At 48.2% G+C, this 14,942-nt stretch overlaps 1 protein-coding gene across 2 annotated transcripts in view; it reads right to left on the reverse strand.

Moving 5' to 3' along the window:
• The window catches only part of TOX2 (TOX high mobility group box family member 2), a 128,292-nt gene that overhangs the window by 39,201 nt on the left and 74,149 nt on the right, over positions 1 to 14,942 (reverse strand). For both annotated transcript variants that reach the window (XM_026503538.4, XM_057312513.1), the window contains exon 3: positions 6,948 to 7,193. In XM_026503538.4, the coding sequence (XP_026359323.3) occupies positions 6,948 to 7,193 (246 nt within the window). The remainder of the gene's footprint in view (positions 1 to 6,947; positions 7,194 to 14,942) is intronic.

The following is a 14,942-nucleotide window of genomic DNA, read 5'->3' on the forward strand; positions in this document are numbered from 1 at the left end:
TCCTTTACCCAGATGGATCCTGCCCCTGGTCAAGCAGCCCAGTGAAGTAGGGTTTGGTGCCTTTGCCTTCTTGGCAGGCAGTGGGACTGTCACTTTGCGGTGGCTTTCAAGCTCTGGGCCCCGACTGAGGTCCTAGTGGAGGTAATACGCTTTCCTCCAGCCCACTCTCCAGCTGGGGCCCTCTCCCTACCCCCTGCACCTCAGCCTCTGACCTACCTTTCTCGGCACCCACCTCTGGGCCCGGCCCCTGGCAGGTGAGCCAGCCTGACTACCTTCTGCCCCCCAACAAAGCCAACTTCCAGCAGGTCTGGCTGGGCAAACATAGATACGAGGCTGAAGCCTCCCAAACCCCATCAGCAAAATGAATAATTAATACAGTAGCTTACATTTATTATGAGTGCCTACTGTGTGGCAGGCGCCGGGCTGAGCACTTTCCCTACATCTGATCATTGAACCATCACACGTTCCTATGAAGCAAGTAACATTACCTCCGTTTTACGGATGAGGAAACTGAGGCTCACGGAGGATTATCCCTTGATCTGAGTCACAGGGTAGAAGGTAACAAATGGTGGAGCTGGGTTTTGAACTTGGGTCAGTTAACTCCAGAGCCCATGCTCCTAACTCACAGGTGATACTAAAGTCAAGAAAACAAAAGGACATAAGCAAACCAAAACACTACCACGATAGATTATGAAAATGGCCACGAATTCCTGCCCTCCCTGCATCCACACCCTTCTGCAACCTGATGCTGACATTTCTCCCCTCAGCAAGTGGGGTCTATTGCTTCACTCCTTGAATCTAGGCATGGCCATGTGCCTGGCTTTGGCCAAGGGGACATGAGCAAACGTGCTGCGAGTCGAGGTTTGAAAAGCGGTTGCACCCTGGGGCCTGTCCTTCCTTGTTGCTGGGGGAATCCTTGGCCACTGCCACGTAAGCAGGCCCAGGCCACCACGGGATGAGAGACACTGGTCCCAGCTGACATTGGGTCATCTGCCACGATGTGAACAAGGTCGTCCTCAATCAGGCAGTCTCAGCCAAGCTGCAAGCTGACCCCAGGAGTCAGCCAGCCAGTCCAGATCAAAAGACCCACTGACCCACAGAATCACAAGAAATAGTAAGAGTTTGTTGTTTGCTTTAAGCCACTAAGTGTTGAGGTGGCTTGTTACATAGCAAAAACTAACTGCTAACAATCATAAACCAAACCAAACCAAACCAAAACAAAACAAAAATTAAATGCATTAAGGACAATAAAACAAATAGGTTGGGTTGGAGGGGTCTGCATTGCCCCCTGTGGCTCAGTCATCCAAACAAGACTGGGGGGGTGTCTTTGGTCCTTTTTCCTCAGACTCAGGAGGGGAACCCCCACATCTCAGCTTGTGAGAATCACATAGAGGTGGACCAAATCTCCTAGGGTGAGGAGGGATAAGGCAGGGAAGGGAGGAGGAGAGAGGGGATTGGAGGGGAAGAGCAGAGAACAGGAAGACAGCGGGATAGGTGTTAGGAGCATATCAAGGACCTCCCAGAGTCAATACACAGGCCCTGCTCCTAAGCTCCGAGCCCTGCCCCACACTCTAGGCCCTGTCCTGCACTGCAGGCTCTCTCATGGGAACCACCTCTAAAGCAAGGGGTGAAGTGGCAACCGAGGACCGCCCAACCCCCTCCCCGAAAGCCTGCCCCAGGACGCTAGTCTGGGAAGACCTTTCCCTTGGCATGGGGTCCCTGGGCCATGGCTCCCAGTCCGCTCCTAGCAGGATGCTTTGGGACAGGGACCAAGAACACAAAGGATCTAAAACTACCAGTCTAGCACTCAGGATTTTGATCCAAGATGGTAAGACTTGAGTCCACCACAGTGGCATGTGTGGTGGTGGTAGCGGCGGGTCTATCCAACCTCAAATCCATATACTTGTCCAGGGTATCACAGATGACAGAGTCATTATTTCCATTTTCCCATTTGTGAGTTCACCAGAGCTGGCACCCCAATCCCCATTCCATAGATGGGCAAACTGAGGCTGGGAGAGAAGTGACTTGTTGAGGCCCCAGAGAAAGCAAACAATAGTCAACTCTGGAAGAGAATGCTTGAATGACAGCTGCATGCTACGCCCGTGCGAACCGAGGCCCAAGACTGCACCCACCCAGCTCCAGTGACCCATAGGGCTCTGCTTGGGGAAACCCAGATTGCCCCAATCACCAGAAACGATGGCTGGGGTGGGGACAGCTCTGCCAGGACTCCTCTCCCGTCGGGCCTGCCTCCAGCCACTCGAGGCTCTCCCAGGACTCTCTCTGATTTCGCAGGAGGTATAGGTTCCCTGGGACTTGTCTGGCAACATCCAGCATTGTCCCTTCCCAGGATAATTCCTCTCCTGGGTATGTTGGGACCATAAGCTTGAACATTTCCCAAGGACGACTCCAAAATAAATTATTTCAGACTTAACAGAGGCTGCTTAATAAATTCCACTCTTCTAGTTTCTTTGGGTATTTTAGAAACTGATTTATACATACAATATCTCTCTCAAAATGAGACAATCAACACAGGATAAAATTATTGAGTTATGAAAATAGGGGTCAGATGGAGGTGCAGTGCTTTAAATTAAACTGGCAAAATGTATCTTTCATACTAAATTGACTCTTTTTGTCTTGGAAATGAATGTTTAATCAGTTAAGACGCTGAAGTCGAGGGAGAAGCTTTAAGCATATTTAATTTTGTAAAAGGGGCCCAATTCCAATACTGCACAGGATTCCTGCCAGCAGCCATACCTTAAAAGCAGAAAAGCCGACTGCCAGTCAGGAGGCCCCCAGGCGGAGGCAGGGGACCAGAAGGAATTGGTGGCCTCTGGGACCAGAGCCAAAAGGGCTTGGCACAAATGAGATGGTTGTCAGATGCCCTGGCCTCACCCACTTCTCCCAGGACGACATCCCTGACGCATCTCTATCTGTGCAAACAGCATCTGTGACCTCCTGGCCATCGGGGCAACTTCTGGGCCACCTGTGGCCCTGCAGCCCAGCTGCTCCATCTCTGTCACCTGGTAAAACTGAGAGGTGCACGGTAGTGGACAGAGCTGGGCCTGAGTTCTGCTTTGGTTTCTTAATAACTGTGTGACGTTCATTCACTTATTTACTCATAAAGTGTTTCCAGAACCGGCTATGTGTCAGGTCGTCACTTCCCAAAGGTGCCTCTTCTGGGCACACACAGCAGCGTGCACTGATTCTATCAGAGCCTTTACTGCATTTCCAGAAGTGGAGTCTTCACCTGTCTCTCCACCTGCACCAGGAGTTCCTCAAGGGCATCTTGTAGAGCCAGGGCTCAGTCAATGCCTGGTACTTAGGAGGCTCTCAATAAGCCTTAGGAGGCTGCACAGGTGATCACCACAGAAGGTTGAAAACAGCCCCCCCAAAATGTCAGGTCCTAATCCCTGGAAACTGTATTTGGGGAAAAAGAGTCTTTGCAGGTGTGATTAAATGAAGGTTCTTGAGATGGCAGGATTATCCTGGATTATCCCTAAATGCTATCACACATGTCTTTGCGAGAAAAGCAGAGGAGACCGCAAGGACAGAGAGAGGGCCACGTGAGGTCGGAGCGATGTGGCCGCAAGCTAGGAGGGCCAGCCACCTCTAGAAGCTAGAAGCAGCAAGGGAGGGATTCTCCCCAGAGCTTCCAGAAGAAACTCACCCCTCCTGACACCTTGATGTGGGCCCAGCCATACGGATTTCAACCTCTAGCCTCCGGAGCTGTGAGAGAACCAACTTCTGCTTGTTTTAAGCTACCGCGTTTGCAACAATTGGTTCGAGCAGCCCCAGGAAGCCAATACAGTCACCTGCCTGCTCTGAGCCTCCATTTCCCGATGGAATGAGAACCGCCTCACTCGGTTCTTGGGAGCAGTGTGTAAATAGTTTGTAAATCACCCCGCACCTAGCAGGTGGCGACGCAAAGTCTAGCCCCACTCTCAGGACGCACGTCCACACACGCACAGACACACACCTGCCGCCTACTGCTTGGACAAACTTGAAAACCTTGTCTCTAAGGGTGCCTCGTGTCTCTTTGCCAGAGAGGTCCAACGGATGCACGTGTGTTTACCGAGTTTCCCATCTGGTCTAGTAGCCCTCCCCTGGATAAAACAGTTTGGCTCCTCTTTCATTATAGAACAAGGGAGTATAAAGCTCAGTGAGCCCTTGGCAACTGATTAATGGAAGAATTAAAGCTATCTGAATTTGTGAAGCGTCTTTAACATGAGCTAGTTTTAAAGAAATCTGGAAAATGACTGCAAAGTGCCTATTTGGACCAAACCCAACCGAAACATATCCTAGGAGGAGTGATCAGAAGGTCATTTTGGACATACAGACGACATTCTTTGTAATTATCAGAGCTGTTATAACCAGGTGGCCTTATAAAGGTACGGGGGGTATGTGCAATCTGTTCCTTTAGGTAAGTGAGACTCATGGGAAAAATGTCCCCATTTGGTTACAGTGGGAATTCACTTTTATTACTAATAATCACAACAATAAAGATTCCCTGGTTGGTTACGCTCTGCCAGGCATTTTTCTAAGACTTTGCACACGTTATCTCAAATACACTTCACTGCAGTCTTGAGGTGGGTACTGTTAGGATCCCAGCACAAGGGAATGAAACTCCAGAGGTGGACTCAGGACCTAAGGGAGGTCTGTGGGACTCCAGAGCCTGCACGCTGTCTCCCTTGCCCAATGGCACCAAAGGCCAGCAGTACTGGGGCCCAGGACCGCAGCCATACTGACCCTGGCATTCCCAGCCCTCCGTAGGGCGCATGCCAGAGGGGTCTGCTGGCCTTCCCTTGCTTGTGGTACCATAACTCCCCAAAAGGGACAGTCTGGAGTAGTGACATTTTGTGAGCAAGGAGCTGGGCAGGCGGCTAAGGCACATCATTCTGGCAAAGTGGAATTAAAACCATATGGCTCCAGAATCTTCAGGTCTCTTAGAGAAGAGGAGGCTGAGGGCCTGCATGCTTGATGGGCCCCAAAGAAAAGTATTCCTCAAGAAATGGAGTATCAGTTTCTACTGAGCACTTCAGTCCGACCCGGAACGTTATAAAATGTGGAGCTTGAGTTGGCTGCCTCCCTCTCCCCTCTGTCCCTCCCTCCTTTTATTTCTCACCTAGATTCAAAGGAGGAAAAACTGTGATGTAGCTTACAAAAATACATACAGGATACCCTTTTTTTCTTAAGCAAGGAGATTTGGTGGTAGTAAGAGTAAATAATAAATAAAACACTGTCAAGATTGTTACGGTATACACTGTGCGTCCGAAGGTCCCAGGCCTCTGCTAGAACTAGGCCGCGTACATGGCTATGACCTCTGAGCATCCTCGGCAGAGATCTGCATGATCCACCCAACACCGTGTGATTTTGGTAGGAAATCAACTATGCGGTCCCTCCTCCCCTGCCACAGGTGAGTCTGTGACCCAAGCTGACAAAATCGAAGACTGCTTCCTCCTGGACACAGTGGTTGTTGGTCCAGCGTCCTCCACCATGGTCCTCCCTGGAAGACCCAAACTGTCACTTGCCAGAGATGTCAGGGAAGATGTTGGCTGCCAGAAGCCATCATGCCTGCTCTGTGGAAATGGGCACGGGGTAGGGCCCTAATAACACTACTGGGGTTTCTGGATCCAGCCATACCTGAAACCCTTGTCCACCCCTGGGTATTTCAGTCTTTTTTGCTTAAGCTAGTTGGAGTTTGGTTCCTGTCACTTAGGAATGAACTTAAGAGTTGTGACTAATATATAATATTATATACAAACAAATATAACCATAGTTATTCAGGAGAAGTTCTAGAATTCCCTTAAGGGACTTTTTCTATTATACAAAAAATGCTCTACTGGTTTTCTATAGCTCTTGATTGTTCAAATCAGCCATTATGCTAAGAAATCATATATCTCCTTAGCATGGGATTCAGGAACCTTATGATCCAGGTGCTGCTAGCTCTGTCACCTCCCTCTCTCTCTCTGGCTCCAAGTTCTCTCCTGCCCTATAAAGAGAATGACATGCTGGGGACATGCTGTCCCCAAGAATGGTATGAGCCCTCCTGCCTCTTGCTTTTGTACACGCTGTTCCCCCAACCTGGAAGGTCCTTTCCTGTCCTAGTCTGCCTGCTGATTTTCTAATTATCCTGAACTTTAACTCAGCAATCACCCTTCTCCCTGACAGCTTAAACGAGAAACAAGATACAATATTTTTAAAATATTATGATTCTATTTATACAAAATGTCCAGAATAGGCAAATATCTAGAGACAGAAAGATTAGTGGTTACCTAGGGCTGCAGGTTGTGGGGGGTTGAGAATGAGGACTAAAGGGTGTAGGATTTCTTTTGGGGGTGAAGCAAATGTTCCAAAATGGACTGTGTTGATAGTCATACAACCCCGTAAAATCTATTGAGTTGTACACTTTAAATGGGTGAACTGTAGGTATAAGAATTATATCTCAATAAAGCCATTATAAAATAAAAATAAAGATGAGATTATACTATGAGAAATAACAATGAAACAAATAATACCAAGATACTATAAACAGAGCTCCAGAAGTCAACCGTGTGAAGACATAAATTACCGTCCATGCCCACCCCTCATATTCTGCAGACCCCATGCAAACATCTGAGCCCATGCCCTGCACACAAGTAGAGGGTCCTCATCAAAACATTGGCATTCTGGGGGCGCCTGGGTAGCGCAGTCGTTAAAGCGTCTGCCTTCGGCTCAGGGCGTGATCCCGGCGTACCGGGATAGAGTCCTACATCGGGCTCCTCCGCTGGGAGCCTGCTACTTCCTCTCCCACTCCCCCTGCTGTGTTCCCTCTCTCGCTGGCTGTCTCTCTGTCACATAAATAAATAAAATCTTTAAAAAAAAAAAAATTGGCATTCTGCTCCCCTCTCAACCTCCTTCCCTGCTATATCCAGTGGATCCATTTGGGGGGGTGGGTGACAGGGACTCACCGTGGGCAGCTGGCCCGATAGCAGGTGGCTGTCCTGGGCTAGCATGTTGGACACCATGATGGCTGGGAGGTCCATGGCCTGGTAGGAGTAGGCAGGGAGCAGTCCGTTGGGTGTGAGGCTGTGGCACAGCGAGTGGTAGCCAGCTTCGTGGTCCCCCAGGTGCAGGAGGGATGGCTCAGGGAGGTTGGGAGGTGTTATCGGGGGGATCTCATAGTCTTCGTTGCTCTCACTCTGGCTGTTGTAGGTCTAAAACATCAAAAGGGCACATTGTTGGGGGTCATGATGTCTTACAACTGTAGAACACACTTAATAGCACCAATAATAGTAACAAAATGGTAACAACTTCTTGACAAAGAAGGGATAATTCCTCTGGAAGGCAGACAGTCAAGATGGCCCTATGACTTGGTCATATTCCTGCCCCATCTCCAAATGGGTGCTCCCTTCCACTAGAGGGTCTGTATACAAAAACCTGCCCCCCTGGAGAGTGGGACCAGCTCTTGTTCCCATCTTCATTTTCCCATCAGATCTGGACACTGCAGCCCACCATGAGTCCATCTTCCCACACCCACCCATTTTACAGATGGGAGAATCCAGGTCCAAAAGGAAAGTGGCCCATCCCAGTCTAGTCAAAGAGTTGGGAATGGAGCTGATTCCCCGCCTGGTGGTCTTCCAGGGCAGTTGGACACGTTTCCCTTGGGTGCCCTGAACACCAGCCCAACTGGGTCCTCTCTTGGTCTTTCTCATCTTGGTAAGTGGTACAAAGACTCCCCCAGAAGCGCAAGCTAGGAGCCACAGTGGACACCTTCCTCTCCAATCCTTGTTTGTTCCTTTCCCCCCTCACTGCACTGATCAGGAAGCTCCAGTACAACGCTGGATAGAAATGGTGAGAGTGCACAGCCTTGCTTTCTTCCTTACCTTAAATATCTCAATGTTTTACCACTAAGTACAATGTCGGCCATAGGTTCTTACAGGTGTTCTGGAACAGCATGAGGGCATGGCTAGTTTGTCAAGAAGGTGTTTATTTTTCTTTCAGTTGTGTGTGGTTTGTTGTTATTGTTGTTTTACTTTTATTGGACTCCTTTTCCCCGTATCTCTGAAAGCTCAAGTGACTTTGCTCCTTTAATTCGGTTAACTGGTAAATTACTTCACTTGGTTTTTCTAATGTTAAAACAGCCTTGCATTTCTGGAATAAACCCTACTTGGTCATGATGTATTACGGTTTTTATGCCTTGCTGGATTTTGACTGCTGATATTTTGTTCACGATTTTTGCTTCTAGTTCATGAGTGAGACTGGCCTGTAATTTCCCTCTTTCCTTCTGCCCTTGCTGGTTTTAGACATAGAGGTGATGTCAGCCTCAGGGATCATTCCCGTTTTTTATACTCTGAAAGAGATCAGGCCTCAAAGAAGAGACACATGTGGACTGGAAGATGAACAGGAGAAAACAGGAGAGAGAAGTTAGGAGACACAGAAGACAAAGTGAGGGTGTCTAAAGGATATCTGTTTGATCAGCATTCTGGAAGGAGAAGAGTGAGAGAATAGGGCAGAGAAGTAATTGAAGGGATAATGGTTGGGAATATTCCAGAACTGAAGAAAGACACCAGAGGTACTGGTGAATACAATGGTAAATTTTAGAACAATCATAATACATATCATGGAAAAGGGAGGGGGGAACCGTACAAAACCATGGTAGCATATGGGAAATAACATCTTCTAACATCCTTGTTCCCTTTGATAAGTTAAGTATGTTTGCTAGAATAGCTCAGGTAATTGAAGCCCAACACAATACCTGGTTCCTGGTATGACAGCTCCCAGTAAATATTTGTTGGTTGAGGCTACTGAGTGGTAAGAGTGAGTAGGACATGAGTCCTACTACTACCTATGGTGAGACCAAGTAGCACACAGTATCTAAACACCTGCTTGATGTCAAAACTCTTCTCCTCGGGCACCATGTTTGAAGCTCACCACAATTCCTCAGGGAAGAGCCCTGTATATCCACAGAAACATGTTCTGAGAGGGTAAGCACCTTGCCACACTCGTGCGCATCCCTTGGACCCAGAGCCCAACCCACCTCTTGCTCACTGGCTCCCTCTGCAGGGCTATTGTGGGGTTATTTCACAGGTAGGCAAGCGCAGTTCAGGAAAAAGTGACCTTGCTGGTGGCGAAGGACATTCTCAACCATCAGGAATAGGACCTCGTCTTCTGACCCCAAGATCTGGCTCCTTCCTATTACATGAAATTTCTTTCAAGATCTGGACCAGGATTCAGGAGACTTGGGGTAGGAAAACCTTGCATAGATTTGGGGACTGACCCCTGCTTCATTGCTCTATATATATACTCCAAAGTTATATTCTTTTATTGCATGATCATTGCCCCCCTCTTGACTCAATTTCCCCATTTGCATAAAGGGAGTGGAAGATAGAATCATCTCAACCATCTCAAGCTCCATGGCTAAGAATATTAGCTACTCTTAATCAATATTTGTGGGATTTGATTCTAATTCAATGGGAGACTCATGGCTGGTGCCTGAGATTAACAGAATGGCCAGGAGAGGGGACCCAAGGAAGATTCAGTCCCTCCTGATCAAGCTCAGCACTTAGGTGGAGACCATGTCCTGGTAGGTCTCAGGTCTGCGGAAAACAATTTCCTTAAGCTTTTTTTTTTTTTTTTAAATCAAGGAATATAGGGGCGCCTGGGTGGCTCAGTCGTTAAGCATCTGCCTTCAGCCCAGGGCGTGATCCCAGGGTCCTGGGATCGAGCCCCGCATTGGGCTCCCTGCTCTGCTGGGAGCCTGCTTCTTGCTCTCCCACTCCCCCTGCTTGTGTTCCCTCTCTTGCTGGCTGTGTCTCTCTCTGTCAAATAAATAAATAAAAAATCTTTAAAAAAAATAAGATAAAATCAAGGAATATAAAATCTAACATTTATTGAACGTGTAGCATATGTCAGGTGCAAGCACTTTACAAACATTTAATGAATTCATTCTTACAATAACCGTATGAAGGAGGTTCTGTTATTTTATGCCCATTTTATAGATAGAGAAACTAAGACACAGAGAGGGGAATTTATTTGCCCAAAGTCACACAATTAGAAAGAAGCCTCACTCCGGTTACCTCCCTCCTCCTCCAATTCACACTGTCTCCAAAGGAAGACAAATCTGTGTCTATAACACAGATCCTGGGAATCTGGGTCCTCATAATCCTTCGAGTAGGGGCCAAGTCACTGCCAAATTGAAGGCTTGGGGACCAAGAAACAGGCTTTGGTCCAGCCTTGATATTGATGAGCTTGGCAAAGTAACACCTCCCTCTAAATTGTGAAGATCAAAAGCACATTTTCTTACACAGGACCCCAAACCAACCCTCTTCCTTACCATTTCTTACCTAGAATAATAACCATCATGACTCCTGATCACCCATAATGCAGGGTGCTTTATATGGGCACCATCTCTGGTTCTGGTTTTTTGTTCCATAATTTCCTAGGCATGTGACACAGAAATGGAACGTGTCCCTAATACCCCAGACATGTCTATAATGACCTCCTGTGCTTCCCTAATTACAAATACATGTCTAATATGATCTGGGATGTCTCTGTAATTCCCCAAGTGTGTTCACCCTGGTGTGGGTTATCTCCTGAATTCTCCAGGTGAGTCTACCTTGACATGGATGTCTCCTGGGTTCCCCTGCTGAATGAATTTTTCCAGCTTTAGGAAGATATAATTAACATATAATTAATCTCTAATTCTTAAAAGAATCCTGTATTTATCCCCAGTTGACAGATCAGAAAATCAAGATCTAGAGGCTTCAGCCAGGTTACAACGTAAGGAGGGAACTGGGTCGGATCCACACCTTTCTCCTGTGACACAGCAAGGTCTTCAAGGAGTCTCCAGGCACCAGTCCTCCACGTTGAGCCTCTGTGGCTCCCCACTGTCCTGAGGATAAAGTCCACAGTCTCAAACATTGCCCTGTCGTCCTCACATGGCTGCCCCCCATGACCCCTCTAGCCACAATGCCCTTGCCTGCCTCCAGGCCCTCACCCAGGCTGTTCCCCTGTGGGAATGCTGTGCTCACCACACGTCCTCCCTTCATCTGGCTCATTCCTACTCATCCCTCGGCAACAGGTTGGTTTAGAGGGCCTCTCCGATACTCTCTAGAGTGGGTCAGAGCCCATCACATACCCCCGGGTGGCTCCGCATGCCCCCTGGAAGCCCTCATTGCGTAGTTAACAAACTGCTTGCGTAATTGTTTAATGTTTACTGTGAGTTCTGCCAGGACAGCCCTTGTTGGTCCTGTTTCCCAGAACCTGGCACAAAGTAAGAGCTCAAAAATAATGAATTGAATGGATGAATGCGCCAGGCCCCAGGGCAGACGCCATGAGCACACATCTCACTCAGCCTTCCTGATGGCCCTGGACATGTATGATATTTGTCCCTGTGGCACAGGAGTGCCGTGTGCGGTCAAGCGCCGGAGGGCCTGGCTTTGAATCCTGGCTCCACCACACACTAGGTATGTGACTTCGGGCACACTCCTTAACCTCTCTGTGCCTCAGTTTCCTCATCTGTGAGAAGAAGGAAATAACGGCAGGTGCTACAGGGTGGCTGTGAAGAGTAACTGGATCAATCCATGGGCACTGCTCAGGACACTGCCTGGTGCAGAGTCAGCCCCCTCGGTGGTGGCTGTCACTGTTACCACTGTTGCTCTTGCTCAGAGTTTCAGAGACGTTAAGGAACTTCCCCAAGAACACACAGCAAGTAGATAGCAGCTCATGCACTCGGTACCCTCATTGGGAGCATTCTGAACTCCTCACACCCCAAGCCTGCGTGCCTTGGGGGTGATGTCTGTCTTGAGCCTGACTACCGGGATGGGCTGGGGGCTGACTGGCTATAGTGGGACTCAGCCACCAGCATCATATCATCCCAGAAAGCAGGGTCCCAGGAAGCCTCCCCCAGCTCCCCTGCCCATCCCGCAGCACAACTCTCCTCCTCACATTCTCCCTCTGCAGCCTCTTGTTTGTGCCCCCTCCCCAGTATCACACACACCTGCAATTATTTTTGATTCTTTACTTACTTTTTACTTGTGTCCCCCGACCCCCAGCCCCCGATCCCAGGCTCCATGAGGGCAGGGTTAAGACTGGCTCGTCACCAGCACCTACCACAGTGCCTGGCACACAGAGGTGCTCAGTTAGAACGTGGTGAATGCACACACAAGATGGGGACTGTGCCAGACTCTAGGTTTAGCGCTCACCTAGGTGTATCTGTATCTGTCCCTCCCGACAGACCGTAAGCCCTTCAGTCATCTGCAGCTCGTGCCTCTCCACCACCGCCTCCCTGCCCGCCCCACCCCGCCCCCCAGCTCCCAGAGCAGGTGCTGGCACACAAGGCTAAATGACTACACAAGTCCATTCCTTTCATTTAAAAACCCAAACCTTAACACATTGGAACCAGCCCAACCAACCAGAAGCCTTTTGCAAAAATAAGCATCTGTTGTATCAAAATATTGGAATAACACAATTATGACAATTCATTTAAAGAGGCGATTAGCACACTTAAAAATAACTAAACATGCAAACACTACATGCCTCCCTCGAACGCAATCAAATCCTGAATGTGTGACACCGGAATACCGCCCCGTTCTGCTGCTGCTGCTTACGGAGCACCACCTGCGCCGGCCGCCCGAGCAGCTTTCGCACACGCTTGCTCCGTCAAGACCACGTCAGTTCTGCAAGAGCTCATAGGCCTATTCGCTCCGTTTCGCAGGTGAGGAAGATGAAGCTGAGAAAGTGGGGGAGTCACATGGCTAGGAAGTCTTGGATGGGCTTCCAATCCAGGTCTTCTGACTCTGAATCCAGCATTTTCCCACACTGGGTCACTGCCCCTAAGAGATGGGTTTCCCCACCTCCTCTCTTGCTTTCTCCCTCAGAATTATCCTATGAAAATGTCAGATCACATCACTCCCCTGCTCACCACCCTGCAGCGGTCCCCTTGTCACTCAGAGTAAGAACAGGGCCCTTACAATGGCCTCCTACCCCATGCCGTATGGTCTAGCGCCCCCACTTCCGTCTCCTTAACCTACCTACCACCTCCTGCCATTCACCCGGTTCATGACATTCTGGTCATATTCGGCACGATTCTGCCTCAGAGCCTTTGCACTGCCGTTCCTACTCTCTGGAACACTCTTCTCTCAAATACACAGCTCATTCCTTGGTCACTTATGTTTACCTGAATATCCCCTTCTCAATGCGTTCTACCCTCACTGCTCAGTTTAAAAATCACAAACCACCAGCCAATCTCCATTTTCTGTTCATCACTCTTGCATGTTTATCACCATCTAACGTTCTTCATATTTTATTGATTTATTACCTATCTCACCCCACTAGAAAGTCAGCTCCAGGAAGGAAGAGATTATCATCAGTTTTGTTCACTGCTGTATCCCCAGTTTCTTCAACAGTAATGGGTGCTCAAAAAGTAAATGGATGAATGAATGGGTGAATGAATGAACAGATGAACTTCTCACCAAATGCCAGAAGCAAGAGTAGGAAGAAAATGAACAGACTGGCAGACCATGAAGATTTTCCTTCTGGGAGGCTTGTCTTGGCGGGGACCCAAGGGTAGGACAGGTGGTTTGAATAGTCCAGTGTTCCTCCCGCCCCAGAAGTGGTGCATGAAAAACCATAACTGATTGTCCTTTTGGGGGAGAAGTGGAAGGAGGAAGCATCGAGGCAAATGGCAGGGCCAGGATGCGGAGTTTACCAACACACAAGGAGGTAGAGCTCCCCAACCACACAGAGGTGGGTTATGAGGCTGTTAGGATCACCTTGTTCCTCAATTCTTCCATTTGTGTTTCTCGTTTCCAAATAACTAAGGAATGAAAATTCAGAGCAAAGCAATATGGCTGGTGTAGAAGGGGCAGGCAGAAGGACAGACTGCCATGCTCTTTGTGCAACCAGGAAGGGAAGAATGCAAGGCTGATTCCAACGTGTGGCTTGCCCTTTTTGGTCAGGGAAGCCTAAGTCTTCTCCTGGAGTTTCTAGGAGGAAGGGTCTTCATTGAACATCTAAGGCAATGACTCCTTGAGGCAGGGGAGTAAACAGGGGCAAAGGGGAGGTCTCTGGGCCTTGAGGAGGGGACAGAGGAGGGGACAGAGAGGAAGGAATCTAAGAGTATCCAATGAGCCAGAAGCCTACTACAGGGATAAGCTTATGTTCTATGAAATTATCAGAATATACTCTTTCATTTACTACAACAAAATAAAATGACAAACGAATAAAAAATTCATCCATAGGGAGAAATATAAATATAAATATAATATATATATATATATATATTCTTTTAAATAATCCTTTCCGAAACAAATACTCAAAGCTCAAACCTAGAGAATGGTTTGAGAAGGGGGCACCTGGGTGGTTCAGTCTGTGAAGCATCTGCCTTCGGCTCAGGGCATGATGTCAGGGCCCTGGGATCGAGTCCCGTGTCGGGCTCCCTGCTCAGCAGGGAGTCTACTTGTCTCCCTCTCCCTCTGCCACTTCCCCTGCTTGTGCTCTCTTTCTCTCAAATAAATAAATAAAATCTTTTTAAAAAGATTTATTAAAAATAAATGAAAATAGGGGCGCCTGGGTGGCACAGCGGTTAAGCGTCTGCCTTCGGCTCAGGGCGTGATCCCTGCTTCTTCCTCTCCCACTCCCCCTGCTTGTGTTCCCTCTCTCGCTGGCTGTCTCTATCTCTGTCGAATAAATAAATAAAATCTTAAAAAAAATAAATAAATGAAAATAAACACTTCAATGGCTCTTAATACATTCACAGTGCTCTGCAACCACCCCTTCTATCTAGTTCCAGAACATTTTCATCACCTCAAAAGGAAACCTCATACCCATGAAGCAGTTTCTATTCTCCCTGGCTCCTCGACCCATGGTAACCACCAATCTGCATTCAGTCTCTGTGGATTTAACTATTCTGGATAGTTTCATAGAACTGGAACCATATAATATGTGACCTTTTGTGTCTGCCT

The sequence above is a fragment of the Ursus arctos genome, unplaced genomic scaffold (genome assembly GCF_023065955.2).
Source record: "Ursus arctos isolate Adak ecotype North America unplaced genomic scaffold, UrsArc2.0 scaffold_16, whole genome shotgun sequence".
Lineage (NCBI taxonomy): Eukaryota > Metazoa > Chordata > Mammalia > Carnivora > Ursidae > Ursus > Ursus arctos.